We start from the raw sequence: 14,528 nt of genomic DNA on the forward strand, positions 1-14,528 counted from the left end.
AACATAAATGGATACTTATTCTTGTCATTCTGCATGAGCAGTATATTATACAGACAAATAGTTACTTTTATGATAAATGGTCAAATACCCCCTTAAACTTGTAGCTAAGGTCAAATAAGTCTAATTTCAATATTTTAATAAATAGATCTGAAAATAGATCCAGATTTTAAAAAATTATAAATATATATGTCATATTTATTATTTTAATTAGTTAAATAAAATAAAATTTAATTAAATATTGATTTTTAACATAAGAGTGCAATAGTTTAAGGGAGTTAAGAAGATAAGAACACTAAAATTAAAAGATAATTCAGAAGAAAGGTTAAAACCCTAAAATGTAAAATTAAAAGATTACCACATATCTTGATGGTTTTGTATTTGAAGGAGAAAAATATGTTTGTAACAGAAAAAAGTAATTTGTATTTTATTTAGTAATTTGGCACCAAATCAATTCATATATTTCATTTTTATATAGCTCTGTTAAATTTTAATCCTATTAATAATTGGCATTTAGCAGCATTCACAAATACTATATTTTAGAAAATCATCTTTTAATTTAATTAAAAATTTATAACTACATATTTTAATAATCACAATATATTTATCAGATGCGAAATTATTTAAGAGTGAATTATCTTATATTAATTTTATATAACATAACCTAAAAAGCACTAAAAAAATAATATTTATTTGAAACAAAAACTTTAGCTTAAAAAGAATGAGTTTCACTTTCCTAATGATTAGTATTCCGCTAATATGATAAAAGAAATTTGGAAAGTCTTAGTTTTGATGTCTTTTCCTCCTATGAGCCACCGTTGCTAGTGTCGTCCATGAAGTATTATTGCGAATTTTGGTACGTACGATCACTTTTTCTTTTAATGTAAAAATATATTATGTCTTGCTTCCTTAACAACTTGAGTAAATGTTACAGACATCACATCACAAAGCATAGCTTAATGAGTTCATCAGGCATTCCAAACTAAAACACAGAAGAAATCTGCCAAGTTTCTCAGCAGCAGATTTATTTATATGACATTAACAGGTAACAGCAGCAGAGAGAAAATAATATGCAGGGATCTGGAGTTGTTGGCCATTTAACAGAGCCCATCATGCGGCCGTTATTGCTTTTACCTGGAAAATCATCCGCTGCCTTCCTCTTGCTTGTGTTCCTGCTCGTCGGCATGCTTCTCTCTACGCGCTTCCAGTTCAATGTAAGTGTAGTTATATATATTAACCTGCAATTTGGATTTTCTTCTTCCTCCTCATCCTAAAAGTCCAACGCAGACAATACGCAAGCTCTGAACGATGCTGACGATGCCGTTTAGGGCTTGACTTTCTTGCCTCGATTGAGTTCCATCCGAAACACCGGCATGATTGTAGTGAATTTCATGGCGTTCTTTTTAAACTAACTACACTTGTGAGCTTTTGACTTTTTCCATTCTATTGGGCTTGTAGGCTATCACTGGCTATTCGGCTCCCAAGTCGACAGTGCCTTTAGAAAAGCCCGATAACAGACTCGTAATCCCACTCAACTGCCATGCACTCAACCTCACTCGAACCTGCCCTACTGATTACCCTTCAACTTCTTCACAAGATCCTAACCGTTCATCACCTCCCACGTGTCCCGAATACTTCCGTTGGATCCATGAAGATTTACGTCCATGGGTCCGGACGGGCATCACCAGGGAAACGATGGAGAGAGCTAAAGCAACAGCTAATTTCAGATTGGTGATACTGAATGGCACAGCTTACTTGGAAATGTACGAGAAATCTTTTCAGACTAGAGATGTTTTTACGCTGTGGGGAATTCTACAGTTGTTACGTAAGTATCCGGGCAGAGTGCCTGATTTAGAGATGATGTTTGATTGCGTCGACTGGCCAGTAGTCAAGTCCGTTGATTATAGTGGGTCCAGTGCTATATCCCCACCTCCCTTGTTTCGGTACTGCGGGAATGATGAGACGTTGGATATTGTTTTTCCTGATTGGTCCTACTGGGGATGGTAAGACATTTTGACTTTTCACTTTCAATTATAATTTTTTAGTGGTGGGGTTATGATTATTAATAAACAATGAGTTGCAGGGTGGAGACAAATATAAAGCCATGGGAGAAGATAGTGAAGGACCTAAAAGAAGGGAATCAGAGGAGTAAATGGAAGGAAAGGGAACCATATGCTTATTGGAAAGGGAATCCAAATGTTGCTGAGACCAGGCTAGATCTTATGAAATGTAATGTCTCTCAAGAACACGACTGGAATGCTCGTTTATATACACAGGTATCAACCTTCATTTCCTTTTCTTCTTTTCTGTGTTATCCATTTAAACTTCTTCTTCTTTTTTTCCAATGTGCCATTCAGTGAATACATTACAATCATATAGCCGTTAGAAACTCAACTTCAAATTCTTTGTCATTCTGTGAGAAACACTTTCAAAAATATATTGCAGGATTGGGTCCGAGAATCACAGCAAGGATACAAGCAATCGGATTTGGCAAATCAATGCAATCACAGGTTATTCATTTCTCCTTCTGCATGGGCTATTATTTGTTCATGTAAATGCGGTCACAAGAAATCAGCTTTAAAAATAATGCCTAGTATTGTGCTTATTGTGTACTTTGCCTGCAACTAACTCTCATGGCATCTTCAAAACGCACAAAATTCATGCAGGTATAAGATCTATATTGAGGGGTCTGCATGGTCAGTCAGTGAAAAGTATATTCTTGCCTGTGATTCAGTTACTCTTATCGTGAAGCCCCACTACTACGATTTCTTTACAAGAGGATTGATGCCAAATCACCACTATTGGCCTATTAAGGAGGATGACAAATGCAAATCTATTAAGTTTGCTGTCGACTGGGGTAACAGCCACAAGCAAAAGGTAATAGCATTATTATTATCTGACCTGAGACTTGAGTCGTCCTGTTCTGAATTTATGCTTTCTTATTCAATTATTCCATTAATCAGGCACAGGCCATTGGAAAGGCAGCAAGCGATTTCATTCAAGAGGACTTGAAAATGGACTATGTGTATGATTATATGTTTCATCTGTTGAATGAATATGCTAGGCTTTTGACATTTAAGCCGACAATACCTCAAAATGCTACTAAGCTCTGTGCAGAAACAATGGCTTGCCCAGCAGATGGATTAGCCAAGAAACTTATGATGGATTCTATGGTGGAGGGTCCAGCAGACACAAGCCCATGCACCATGCCTTCTTCTTATGATCCTTCATCTCTTTATAACGTGACAAGGGAAAAAGTAAATGCAATAAAGCAGATTGAGTTATGGGAGAACAAACACTGGGAGAATCAAAGCAAGCAGTCTTGAAGTGGTTTTATCCGAGCTATAACCGACATAGGCGTTGTCACTTTATTTTTAACATATACAAATGAACATGCATAGGCTTAAATTTATTAGTTTGTTAACGTTCTGTATTGTCCCTCCTTTTTAATTCTTAGACAGGTGAATAAAAATATGATCAGTGAGGCATCTTATAGTTCAGATTATTATTCCTATTTGTGGGTTCATTAAGGATTCGGTCATATCTATTTTCTTTTATTGCTGAAGAAGTGATGAAGGTGCCATCAGGACCGGGTTTCTGCTCAAATCACCTGGTTGGTGAAATCAATGCTTAGAAACATATATGCTTGTTGTGTAGTGATAATATAATAAAATTAAACGCATCAGATCATATTTATATTACAGTACATAATTTTGAACATCCGACTTTGGAATTGCAACTTTTGGCTGCTGGCTTTTAATTTATGGTTTTTGCTTGTTTTCTCCTTCTTGGCTTTTCCATAGACTTCTATTTGGCACAGAGAGAAAGATCGGGAGTCTTGAATATGACGTTTCTTAACTTTTCCATAGATTTACTTGGCACAGCGTTAAAAGACCGGGACTCTGGGATGCGACGTTCTTTGGACAGAAAATTAAAAATCCAGTATTAAAGAGCTTATAATTTGTGGTTTCTTATATCAGCTTTTCTACTTACTCTAGCTGCTGCTCTTTAAAAATCATGAGAATTTCCACAGTTCATTTCCTTGCATTTCTCATATTGGTAATTATACTTCATGCACCCCTTTACTACAGCAATTCTGATGTCTTATGCAACAAAATTGAGAGACAAGCTCTTCTGCAGTCTAAACAAGACCTTAAAGATCCTTCAAACAGATTGTCTTCTTGGGTTGCTGCAGAATTGGATTGCTGCAAGTGGGCTGGAATTGTGTGTGATAATTTAACCGGTCATGTCAAAGAGCTCAACCTCAGGAATCCTCTGGATTCTCTCCAGGTGCATCGTGAGACTTATGAGAGGTTCATGTTGCAGGGTACCATAAACCCCTCTCTGCTCCATTTGAAGCATCTGAGTACCTTGATCTGAGCTACAACAATTTTGAAGGGATTCCAATTCCAAGCTTTATTGGTTCCCTGGCGAGCTTAAGATATCTTGGCCTTTATGAAGCAGGATTTGAGGGATTAATCCCTTACCAACTTGGAAATCTTTCCAGTTTACGCGAGCTTGGGGTTCAAGGTGCTTGCGTATATCTAGGTAAAGCTAAGTTGTATGTTGATGATCTTAGTTGGCTTTCACGTCTGCCTTCACTTCAGCATTTAGATTTAAGCTGTGTGAAGCTTCGTGCAGCATCTGACTGGTTGCTGGTAATGAACGCACTCCCTTCTTTATCAGAATTACATTTGTCCAAATGCAATCTTGTTGTAATTCCTCCTCTATCCGACGTTAATTTCACAGCTCTTTCAGTCCTTGAAATTTCACAAAATCAATTTGGTAGCTCAATTCCCAATTGGATTTTTACTCTTACCAATCTCACTTCTCTTGATATGAGTTTTTGTTACTTTGATGGTCCAATTCCGAATGACTTATCCCATTTGACTTCTCTTTTAAGCCTTGATCTTTCCGTAAATAATCTTTATGGTCCAATTCCAACTGGTTTCCAGAACTTGACTGGTCTAAGAAATCTGAACCTTTATGGGGTCAATCTTACCAGTTCCAGAATACCTGAATGGTTGTATGATTTTAGACAACTGGAGTCTCTTGATCTTTCTCAAACTAATGTGCAAGGTGAAATCTCAAGCACCATCCAAAACCTGATTGCACTTGTTAATCTCAAATTGGCATTCACTAAACTTGAAGGAACACTTCCACAAACCATTGGAAATCTTTGCAACTTGCAAATTATTCGCCTATCAGGCAACAAACTTGGCGGGGATGTGTCAAAAGTTTTTGAAAGCTTTGCTGGTTGCATTTCACAGAGTCTAGAGGAGTTAGGAAATAACTTTTCAGGTCATATTGGTAATGCGATCGGACAATTGGGAACACTTCAACATCTTGACTTATCGGATAATTTCATCTCTGGTTCTATTCCTGAGTCTATAGGAAGATTATCATCCTTGATTTGGGCCTTTCTTCCTAATAATCAACTTACTGGAACGCTTCCTGTAACTTTCAGAAACCTGTCCAATTTGCAAACTATTGACATTTCTCATAACCTGCTTGAAGGTGTTGTCGCTGAAGTTCACTTCACAAATCTCACCAGTTTGACAGCGTTCGTTGCATCCCATAACCATCTCGTTTTGAAAGTTAGTCCAGCTTGGGTTCCTCCATTTCGTCTCAAAGAATTAGGACTGAGATACTGGAATTTAGGACCCCAATTCCCCATCTGGCTCCAATCGCAAGATTATTTTACGTACCTTGACCTGTCCTGCACTGAGATTTCAGATAGCATTCCCACTTGGTTTTGGAATTTAACTTCTCATATTAAATATTTAAATCTCTCACATAACCAAATCCCTGGGCAGCTTCCAAGTAGTCTCAGTATCATTTCAATGTTGCCAACAATTTACCTAGGATTCAACCAATTTAAGGGTCCGTTGCCTCGCTTTGAAGCAGACATATCAGCGTTAGATCTCTCCAACAATTTCTTTTCAGGGTCTATTACTCGCTTCCTGTGTTATCCAACGGTTGTGCCATATTCACTGAGAATTCTACATCTCGGTGAAAATCAATTGTCGGGTGAAATTCCAGACTGTTGGATGAACTGGAAATCATTGACGGTCATTAAACTGGGGAACAATAATCTGACTGGGAAAATTCCAAGCTCTATTGGGGTTTTATGGAACCTACGCTCATTGCAACTGAGGAAAAATAGTCTTTCTGGAGAAATACCTATGTCTCTTGGAAATTGTACAAGGTTGTTGACTCTTGACCTTGCTGCAAATGATTTTGTTGGGAAGGTACCAGATTGGTTAGGAGGTAGTTTTCCAGAATTATTGGCTCTTAGTCTTCGCTCCAATCAGTTAACTGGAGAAATTCCTTCAGAAATTTGTCGCCTCAGTTCTCTTCAAATATTGGACTTTGCTGGCAACAATTTGTCAGGAACGGTACCAAAATGCATAGCCAATCTGACATCCATGACCACAGTACAACCAAGAACCAAGATATTTTATTCCTCTACAGGCTACTATTCCCTAGTCGAAATATTCTTAGAGAACGCATACGTTGTGACAAAAGGAAAAGAAGTTGAATACGACAGCATTTTAACACTGGTAAAGAGCATGGACTTATCAAGCAACAAGATATCAGGAGAGATTCCAGCGGAATTAACTGCTCTGCTGGGGTTAATGTCGTTGAATCTATCTGGAAATGATTTGACAGGACAAATCCCGAATAATATTGGTGATATGCCAGTGCTAGAATCACTTGATTTGTCAAGAAACCAAATTTCAGGCAACATTCCTCCAAGCATGGCCAAGTCACATTTCTTGAATTATTTGAATCTTTCCTACAATGACCTGTCAGGGGAAATTCCATCAAGTACTCAACTCCAGAGCCAAGATGCTTCTAGTTTTGTTGGCAATAATAGACTTTGCGGACCTCCACTCGCTATAAGCTGCACCGTGGCTGAGACGCCGCAGGACACTGGCAAAGGAAGTGGCAACGAAGGTGAGGGAATAAAAATAGACGAGTTTTACCTGGGATTGACAATCGGATCTGTGGTAGGTTTTTGGGGCGTTTTCGGTTCACTATTGTACAACAGGTCATGGAGGCATGCCTATTTCCAATTCTTAGACAAGGTGTGGGTCAGACTGCTTATTATATTTAATAAATTTGTGAAGTATTCCTTTTTTTCTTAGGGAGGGTGATTTAGCTTACTAAATTTAATAGTTTGCTTTTTTCTTAAATGGACGTGGTTTAGCCCTTTGACGCTAGCTAATAATTATTTTTTTCAACAATTAATTGTATTCATTTGATAAATTAAAAAAAAATCAGTGGGTAGTGAGACATCCAAAGCTTCTTCCAGACCATTTTTCTTTCATTTTTGTTGTTGCATTGCATCATAATGTACAACAGGGCCATATATGATACAACAGAAATTCCGCCAAGCTTGGCGAGTTTTAAGTTTCTCAAGTCACTTGAATGTTTCATATAGTAACTTGTCAGGTAAAGCTCCATCAAGCACTTAGCTCCATGGCCAATTCTAGCTTCGTTGGCAATAGACTTTGTGGATGGGCTGCAATAAGGATGAGATGTCGCAGGACAGGGTCATCAGAAGGAAGTAAATAAGAAAAGGAAGGTGGTGGAAAAACTAGAGGAGTTTTACCAGGGTTTGGTGATAGGAATTTTTGGTGGGTTTATGGGGCATCTTCTTTCTGCGACTGTACAGCTAGTCATAGAGACATGTCTAATTTCAATTTTTGAATAGAAAGTGGCTTAGACTGCCTGATGTGTTTAATAACTTTGCTTACCCACCTTGGTAAGCTGGTTGATGTTATTGGTTTTAGCTTCTTCCTTCAGGTGTGCGTTGTTTTTATTGTAGAACTAAAACAGGGAGATACCCGTGTTGCTTTTATGCTATTTTATTTATTTATGTATCTTCAGAAGTTCTAGAAAATTCCAATCACTGGCTTAATTATCTGTAATCAGCTTGTTGGATAGCACTTCTTATGTCTATTGGTTTTTGATTCTTCGTTTGAACAAGTAGAACATGAAAGTTATTCAAAATTTTGCAGCCTCAGTTGTTTTCAATGCTGTTTGTATTTTATGCAATGTACATATATTTTCAAATGTCGGAGCATAATAAATCCAAATTATGCCTCCTGAGAAACAACAGTGTGTGTTGCCAAGTGAAGCGACTGAAAAAGTAACAAACATGAAAGAAGCATATTACATGAAACTAGAGGGGATAGTGTCAAAACCCCCATAAAACGGAAAGGTGAGGGAAAAAGAACAAATAAACAAAACAATGCGGACTGCGTTAAATTTGTCACAAGTAGCTGAATGTCAAAAGAAGAGAAAGGTATTGTGCCTAAAGTGCTCGCCCTTTTATAATGTCCATGCTCATTTCGCTAGGATCTGTTGCTTGCAGCTCAACCTGAATCCCATCTAGTTCCCTCTTGAATCTGTCTTTGGAGCTTGCATAGACCATCTTCATTCTCACCCTAGATGTATCAGGAGACCTATATATATGTGTGTGCACAACAATCAAGTTATCCTTAAGAAATACGCATAAATTATCTCAGATTATGACAATTATGTCTTTTTTTGGTCTATCTTTTGTTGTGCAACAAAGGTTTGCCACAGTTTAAAATGTGGCTCTAATGTATAGGCAGCATTTAACCGGAGTCCATATATAATGCTGCATAAATCTGGAGAGATTATAGACACACATGTTTATATATGTTTATACATATTACTAATTCAGGATTGGTTTGGTTTGGTTTAGTTTGATTTTCATCCTCTCAAACCATAAACCAAACTGAAAATTGGTTTTCTAATATTCAAGACTGAAACCAACCATATATGCTTTGCATACCGTGGTTTTTGGTTTGGTTTCCTTGGATTTTGGTTTTCGGTGTACAACCCCATACCTTGGAGCCACATCTAACACAAGGGTTTGAGCAAGATAATAAAAATGTAAAAAACTATAAGAAAACGAGTTGAAAAGTTACCATGCAATAAAGAAAATTTTGCTTTTCTGACAATTCTCATTAGTGGTGAAATCAAAATCATAGACAGCATAGCGGCACTCATCAGCAGGCAAAGATGCGGCGAAATCGTCGTAGGTTTCCTCAGGACTTCCCAGTTTCTCTACCACCACTTGCTGACCTTCAATCTTGAAGATGATGAATCGGTGGTTTCTCTTTGTTTTTAGTTCCAAAAACTTCAGCTTACAGTCATCCTGCACAGCCATTCCTGACGCCGAATTTGCCTATACCCACAACATAATAGCAGCGAATATAGAAAGAATTAGTGAGGAAAAACTAATGCGTAAATTCTATTACGTTCTTGTTAAGTAATGGTAAGTGAAATAGAAAGAAAATGTATGGCCTGATTTTTTTCAATACTATGCATTTTCTTCCTTATTCTTTCTTCTATTTCTATATTTTCATCCATAAATTACTTATTGAATATTTACATCCGAAGCAACATATTCTACTCCATAGGCAATGCTATTTGACAGATTAACCATACCTCTGCAATACTTTTTTAAGTCAATTTTCTTGTTTGTCCATTTATCAGCCATAACTACGATTCCAAGATCAAAGAAACACACACACACAGAGAGGGAGAGGGAGAGAGAGAGAGAGAGAGAGAGAGAGAGAGAGAGAGCATACCATGTTTGCAGTTCGATCACGAGAGCCACGGGCCTTGTGGGAAACGAAGAAGAAAGAAGAAAAATGGAAAACCAATATGAGAAATGGGTGTACAGTGAAGAAGAAGAGGGAGAGATCCTCAATTTTGGGGACACATTAATATTGAAATGTCAGACAAATACGGGGAAGAAGAGAAATTTAAGGGACAAAAACAAAGGTTTAGAATTCTCTCAGCTCCTAAGGCTATCATGTCCACAACAATGGTTTCTTCATGTTATTTATTTATTAAATGAAGCTAAAATAGAAAATAAGAAAACAGTTCATGCTGCCACGTTTCACCCGTTTGACCTCTTTGTCAACTTTCATTTTGATCAATAAGAAAATGGAAAGTTTTAGTATTCTCAACTAGGAAGAATGTGCTGCAACGCTGTTGTTAATAGCAATGGTTTCATATTTGCTTGTATATCAAGAAGCACACTATTTGCAGCAAATTAGAGAACATACAGCAGTGTCTTGTTGCCACGTTCTGACTGCTAGATCACCCAAAATAATAAAATTATAATTTTTAGCAAATTCGTCGAACAGTACTTACCAAGGCTGAGTACAAAATTTCTTCAAGTAAACAACCAATGTGAAAAAAGAAGGAGAAAAGAATGATTCGGCGTGGATAACATCAAAGCATGGAATAAGAGAGCAAGATTCATAGGAGTATCTAGAGCATTCAGGAATGTTGTACAACTGCACAGATGAAAACAAAATTTATGGTACTCAGTTCACAACACAGTTTCTATCCTGCAAAGTTCACTACTTTGTGCCCTTGCTTCTTCTTTAATTTTGCATGACCATCTTTTGAATCCGACCCCCTTTCTTTCTCCACAGCATAGGTGTTTTCTGTCATAAAATCATCATCTAGCTCATCCCCACTTATGAACTTGGTCAGTTTCGGTGTTTGCCTCTCTTCTTTTTCTATCACTGAAATGAATTGATGAGAGGATAAATGAAAACTATCACAAGTCTCAAGCAAAAACAAAATATCAACTATGAAACATGCTAATAGACAAGAATGATTACCAGAAAATTATAACATGCCAAAGCCTACTTTGCAATTATTTTCATATTAGTCTCCAAACTATTAATATGCAATACTTCCATATAGTATGTAATACTATAGTATAAAGAATCAAATTTTAGTGTAACAGCCAACCACCTATTATCAAGAACAAGAATCTTAAAGTTGTGATTAGGATTCCAACTCCACCCATATTTACCCCGATTCTTACTCAATCATAGACATACATGCACATCATGCAAAAATCCCAGGGCTTAAAGCAGCATCACTGATGTACATTTTACCCATACCGTAAAAAGGAAACCTACAGGTTTCATCCAAAAATGGTGACCGGTTGGCCTCTCTAAATCAAACGAAGTCTGGTGCACCAATGCAAACTACTACTTCTCCAGCCATCTTAACCCTTCCCTCTACTAATCTCCCCAACCTTACAAGAGAGTTCTCCCTCCCCCGCCCCCAAACTGTGAGCAAACAATTGGCCAAAATCTTATATATTAAAAACTCATTCAGCAAGCTTTTTATTTATGACAAACAGTGATAGTATTTCATGACCTTAAAGAAATCAGGTCACTTTTCCTTTTACAAACTCATGACCAGACTCCATGCCGACATCTATGCATAATGTTGATTTTTAATTTTTTTTATTAATGAACAGTTTGGGAATTGGTTGAATGGGACAATTTGGGTAATACTGCAAGAATTTTACGAGCTTACCTTCTCCACTAGCGGCAAGAGAGCCTCTCTTACCCTTCTCAGGACAATCTCTCGCTAAATGTGTCACGCCCCCACATATTTTACAGCAACCACCCTGTAAAATTTGCAAGAAGCCAACAGAAATGTACAAGCAGTGAAAATATTAGCCAATAAGCAAAATGACACCTGAGAGCATAGCAACCTGCATTTCATAGAAATCACACATCAATAGAAAAGTTTGAAGTACCTTTGGGTATATCCCACGAGTATTTTGCGGGCAGTCCTTACTCAAATGTCCACTTTCATTACAGATAAAGCAATTGGCATATTTAGTTCCTCCTGCATTTCCAAAGAAAACAATCAAGAAAGAAAACAACAGAGGACTTGAGCTGAAATAGTTTACCAAAAAGGGAATGCACTTTGCAGAATTAAAGACAAAAAGTAGGTAATTGTTAGAGTTCAAGCCTTCTTAATGAATGGTTAACTCTGTGTAAGCCTTAGAATCATCAAAGTTATAAGTATTCCATGTTCTTTTCCCCTATATGCTATAAAATGCAACAAAATGAAACTAGTTTAATTAAGTCTATATTTTTTTACCTCTCTATTAAATCTCCTTACAGCTAACTTCCAAGTGGCCAAGTCCAACAACTGGGGGGGAGAACAAGAAAAGAATTGGGATTTTCAAAGCATTCACATATAATAGTTTTTCATATACTCAATTGACTTTCTTTGTCAGTTGAAGTGTGGAAGTGGCTATGGTTAGATAATCTACGAAGATAGAATTATGATTATTACTTATTAGAACCATATATCTACATACATGCTTTACAATTCATGTCTGATTCACCAAACGTATGGTGGATTGTCATGTCACACTCAGCAAATAAATAATAAATCAAAACCGATAAACAACTAATCAACCTAATCACCAACTAATTGATATTTCCCAAAAAAAAAAACTAATCATCAACAATTACACAAAGTGAAAAAAGAAGAAGAAGAAGAAGAAGAAGAAGAAAAGATACCATTTTTAAGAGGCTGTGGACAATTAGAAAGCGAATGACCAGTTTCCCCACAATTATAGCATAATTTCCTATCTACATTCTCGTCCTTCTTGTTAGGGCAACGCTTGAGGCTATGCCCTCGCTGCCGACAAAGCAAACATATCTGCGATCATCATTAACACACACAAAAAACCAGTTAATTTCAAGCCATAACAAATAATTGTCTGTGTTAGATAAAATAATCTCTCTTTTTCAATTAATTTCAAATTCAAGCACAAGCCCGCATATCAAATGTTCCATCATAAAGTATATTCACCCAATTGACTTTTGATGCCACCATATTGTGCAGAACAGAATTCAAAGATACCATTTTGCTTTAATTGGTTCAATGCATAGATTAATGGTAATTTCATAAGGAAAATATAATTCCAATCAAACAAAAACACAAACCTTATTTCTTTCCCATTCAGCTTTCTGAGGGCAAAGTTTGGCAATGTGATCCTTCGCCTTGCAAATAAAACAACTTTCACCAGGCTTCATTCCTGGAACTCTAAGTGGATGCTTCTTAAACCTCTTTTTATTGGGTTCATTTGGGTCTTTTGATTCTTTAGACTCTGACCTCTTTCGCTTGAACTTGGTGTTGTTTTTCTTCTTTTTCTTGTTTGGGTCTTTTGGTGGCGTTGGCTCTGGTTTAGGGAACAACTCTGGGTGCTCTTGTCTGAATTTTTTGCGGGCTAATCTCTGTCTTTGACTCACCATTTTACAGGAAAAGATTTTGAATAGTTGGAGGCAAGAGCAGAACCAAAAAGGTCTTAGGATATGAGGGTTTCTGTTTCTGGGTGAGTTTGAGCGAAAGGGTTTTACGTGTGATTTGGTGCGGTCGACCCCATCTTAATTTCCTGCTCCTATGGGTTATCGACGCGAGCTGTGAGTGTATTTTTTCTAAGCCACCGTTATCTGCCTTTCCGCCCCTTTTTTTGTTCAGAATTTACCAAATAAATAAAACTCGGAGGTATCAACCGAAAATATTTGGAAAACAATAATTTTGTTTATTCTTAAATTTTTTAATCTAACAATATTGAAATATTTCTTAATATTTATTAGTTATTCGTACCTATTATATGAACAAAATAATTAAGACTATAAATTATATTTAATTATTAATATATTTGATTATATATACATATTTATTGTTAATTTAAAAATTATTAATTAATTCTTAATAATATATAATTAAATTATGTAATTTTTATTTAATGCTGAAAAATAAATTCAACCGCTCATGAGATATGTAGAGTTGGTTTAATATTAAAGCTTTATTTCATATATTAGCCTATGACAAATAATTTTCTTCTTTCCCTTATATATTATATAAAATTTTTCTTCAATCACTGTACTTTTTAATTTTATATATCTTTTATTCTAGTAGTGTGAATCTCAAATTTAATATAGACTAAATAATATTTTTTATTTGTATTATATGTGTATTCCTGCAGTTATGTAAAATAAGATAAAGCTTAATAAATAAAAGAGAATTATAGTTTCAACTTTTAATAACGTGAATGATTAAAAAATTATAAATTATTTGAATATTATGAATTTTTATTTTTATAGTGTAATTATTTTATATATAATATTTAAAAGAATCTTGTTATTGATGTTGAAAACCAGGAGAATTTTCTTTTAGGAAATATATATCAGTTGTTGTTTAAGAATTTTTAATTTTTAAATAATATATATCTAAAATTTTATTTGTTTCATAACATATTAAAGTCTCTGATTAATTCAAATTTTTACATCGAGCCGGTTTAATTTTTGAAATAAAAAATTTAAGTGCTAGTTGAGTTCTAAAATCTATATCTAATAATATTAAAACATTTGTTTGAGATTAAAGATTTTTTAATTTTTAAATTATTCCAAACTGTCGTAACATAATGATATTTGACAAACATTCAATATATTTTAACTCTATATTTTTTAATAAAAAGAGATTAAATAAATACATAAAATTTCATTGCTCGACTGAAGAAATTCATCAACAGATTTTCTTTATATCGAAGCATCCTTTTCCTTAATTAAATCTATATTCTGATTTTCTTCACGTTGTACTTTTGTATAATGACAAAATTATATAGGATAGATAATTCTTTTGTC

The 14,528-nt window shown here is 35.6% G+C and overlaps 3 protein-coding genes and 1 pseudogene across 4 annotated transcripts; 3 read left to right on the forward strand and 1 right to left on the reverse strand.

Annotated features, from left to right (window-relative positions):
* Positions 1–716: 716 nt before the first annotated feature.
* On the forward strand, positions 717–3,505 carry LOC8270016 (protein O-glucosyltransferase 2). 2 transcript variants are annotated; one of them, XM_048373213.1, is made up of 7 exons: positions 717–853; positions 1,043–1,211; positions 1,456–2,000; positions 2,081–2,273; positions 2,443–2,507; positions 2,664–2,874; positions 2,961–3,505. In XM_048373213.1, the coding sequence occupies exons 2-7, from the start codon at positions 1,068–1,070 to the stop codon at positions 3,321–3,323; spliced, it is 1,521 nt and encodes a 506-aa protein (XP_048229170.1). In that variant the 5' UTR covers positions 717–853; positions 1,043–1,067; the 3' UTR covers positions 3,324–3,505. The 2 variants fall into 2 exon arrangements, with proteins under 2 accessions (XP_048229170.1, XP_025014748.1); XM_025158980.2 differs by having other exon boundaries at positions 723–853; positions 932–1,211.
* A 414-nt stretch (positions 3,506–3,919) lies between these two features.
* Positions 3,920–5,763, forward strand: LOC125368607 (annotated as a pseudogene).
* LOC8270015 (receptor-like protein EIX2) lies at positions 4,967–7,161 on the forward strand. Its single transcript, XM_025159172.2, has one exon. The coding sequence runs from the start codon at positions 5,841–5,843 to the stop codon at positions 7,146–7,148; it is 1,308 nt and encodes a 435-aa protein (XP_025014940.2). The 5' UTR covers positions 4,967–5,840; the 3' UTR covers positions 7,149–7,161.
* An 869-nt stretch (positions 7,162–8,030) lies between these two features.
* Positions 8,031–13,279, reverse strand: LOC8270014. The gene is made up of 9 exons (XM_015722425.3): positions 12,825–13,279; positions 12,396–12,537; positions 11,618–11,709; positions 11,392–11,485; positions 10,399–10,580; positions 10,201–10,346; positions 9,630–9,762; positions 8,964–9,223; positions 8,031–8,471 (listed from the first exon to the last, which is right to left on the reverse strand). The coding sequence occupies exons 1-9, from the start codon at positions 13,131–13,133 to the stop codon at positions 8,321–8,323; spliced, it is 1,509 nt and encodes a 502-aa protein (XP_015577911.1). The 5' UTR covers positions 13,134–13,279; the 3' UTR covers positions 8,031–8,320.
* Between the last annotated feature and the right edge of the window lie 1,249 nt (positions 13,280–14,528).

The sequence above is a fragment of the Ricinus communis genome, chromosome 4 (assembly GCF_019578655.1).
Source record: "Ricinus communis isolate WT05 ecotype wild-type chromosome 4, ASM1957865v1, whole genome shotgun sequence".
In the NCBI taxonomy this organism is placed as follows: domain Eukaryota; kingdom Viridiplantae; phylum Streptophyta; class Magnoliopsida; order Malpighiales; family Euphorbiaceae; genus Ricinus; species Ricinus communis.

Bases quoted from the DNA above. Each gene is read 5' to 3' on its own strand.
- LOC8270016 (XM_048373213.1), top strand. From the start codon at position 1,068: ATGCAGGGATCTGGAGTTGTTGGCCATTTAACAGAGCCCATCATGCGG. The intron at 2,001-2,080 runs GTAAGACATTTT...AATGAGTTGCAG, and splicing joins GATTGGTCCTACTGGGGATG to GGTGGAGACAAATATAAAGC. The intron at 2,508-2,663 runs GTTATTCATTTC...AAATTCATGCAG, and splicing joins GCAAATCAATGCAATCACAG to GTATAAGATCTATATTGAGG.
- LOC8270015 (XM_025159172.2), top strand. From the start codon at position 5,841: ATGTTGCCAACAATTTACCTAGGATTCAACCAATTTAAGGGTCCGTTG.
- LOC8270014 (XM_015722425.3), bottom strand. From the start codon at position 13,133: ATGGTGAGTCAAAGACAGAGATTAGCCCGCAAAAAATTCAGACAAGAG. The intron at 10,581-11,391 runs GTAAGCTCGTAA...AATTCATTTCAG, and splicing joins TCTTGCCGCTAGTGGAGAAG to TGATAGAAAAAGAAGAGAGG. The intron at 10,347-10,398 runs TAGAAACTGTGT...TCATCTGTGCAG, and splicing joins AAGTAGTGAACTTTGCAGGA to TTGTACAACATTCCTGAATG.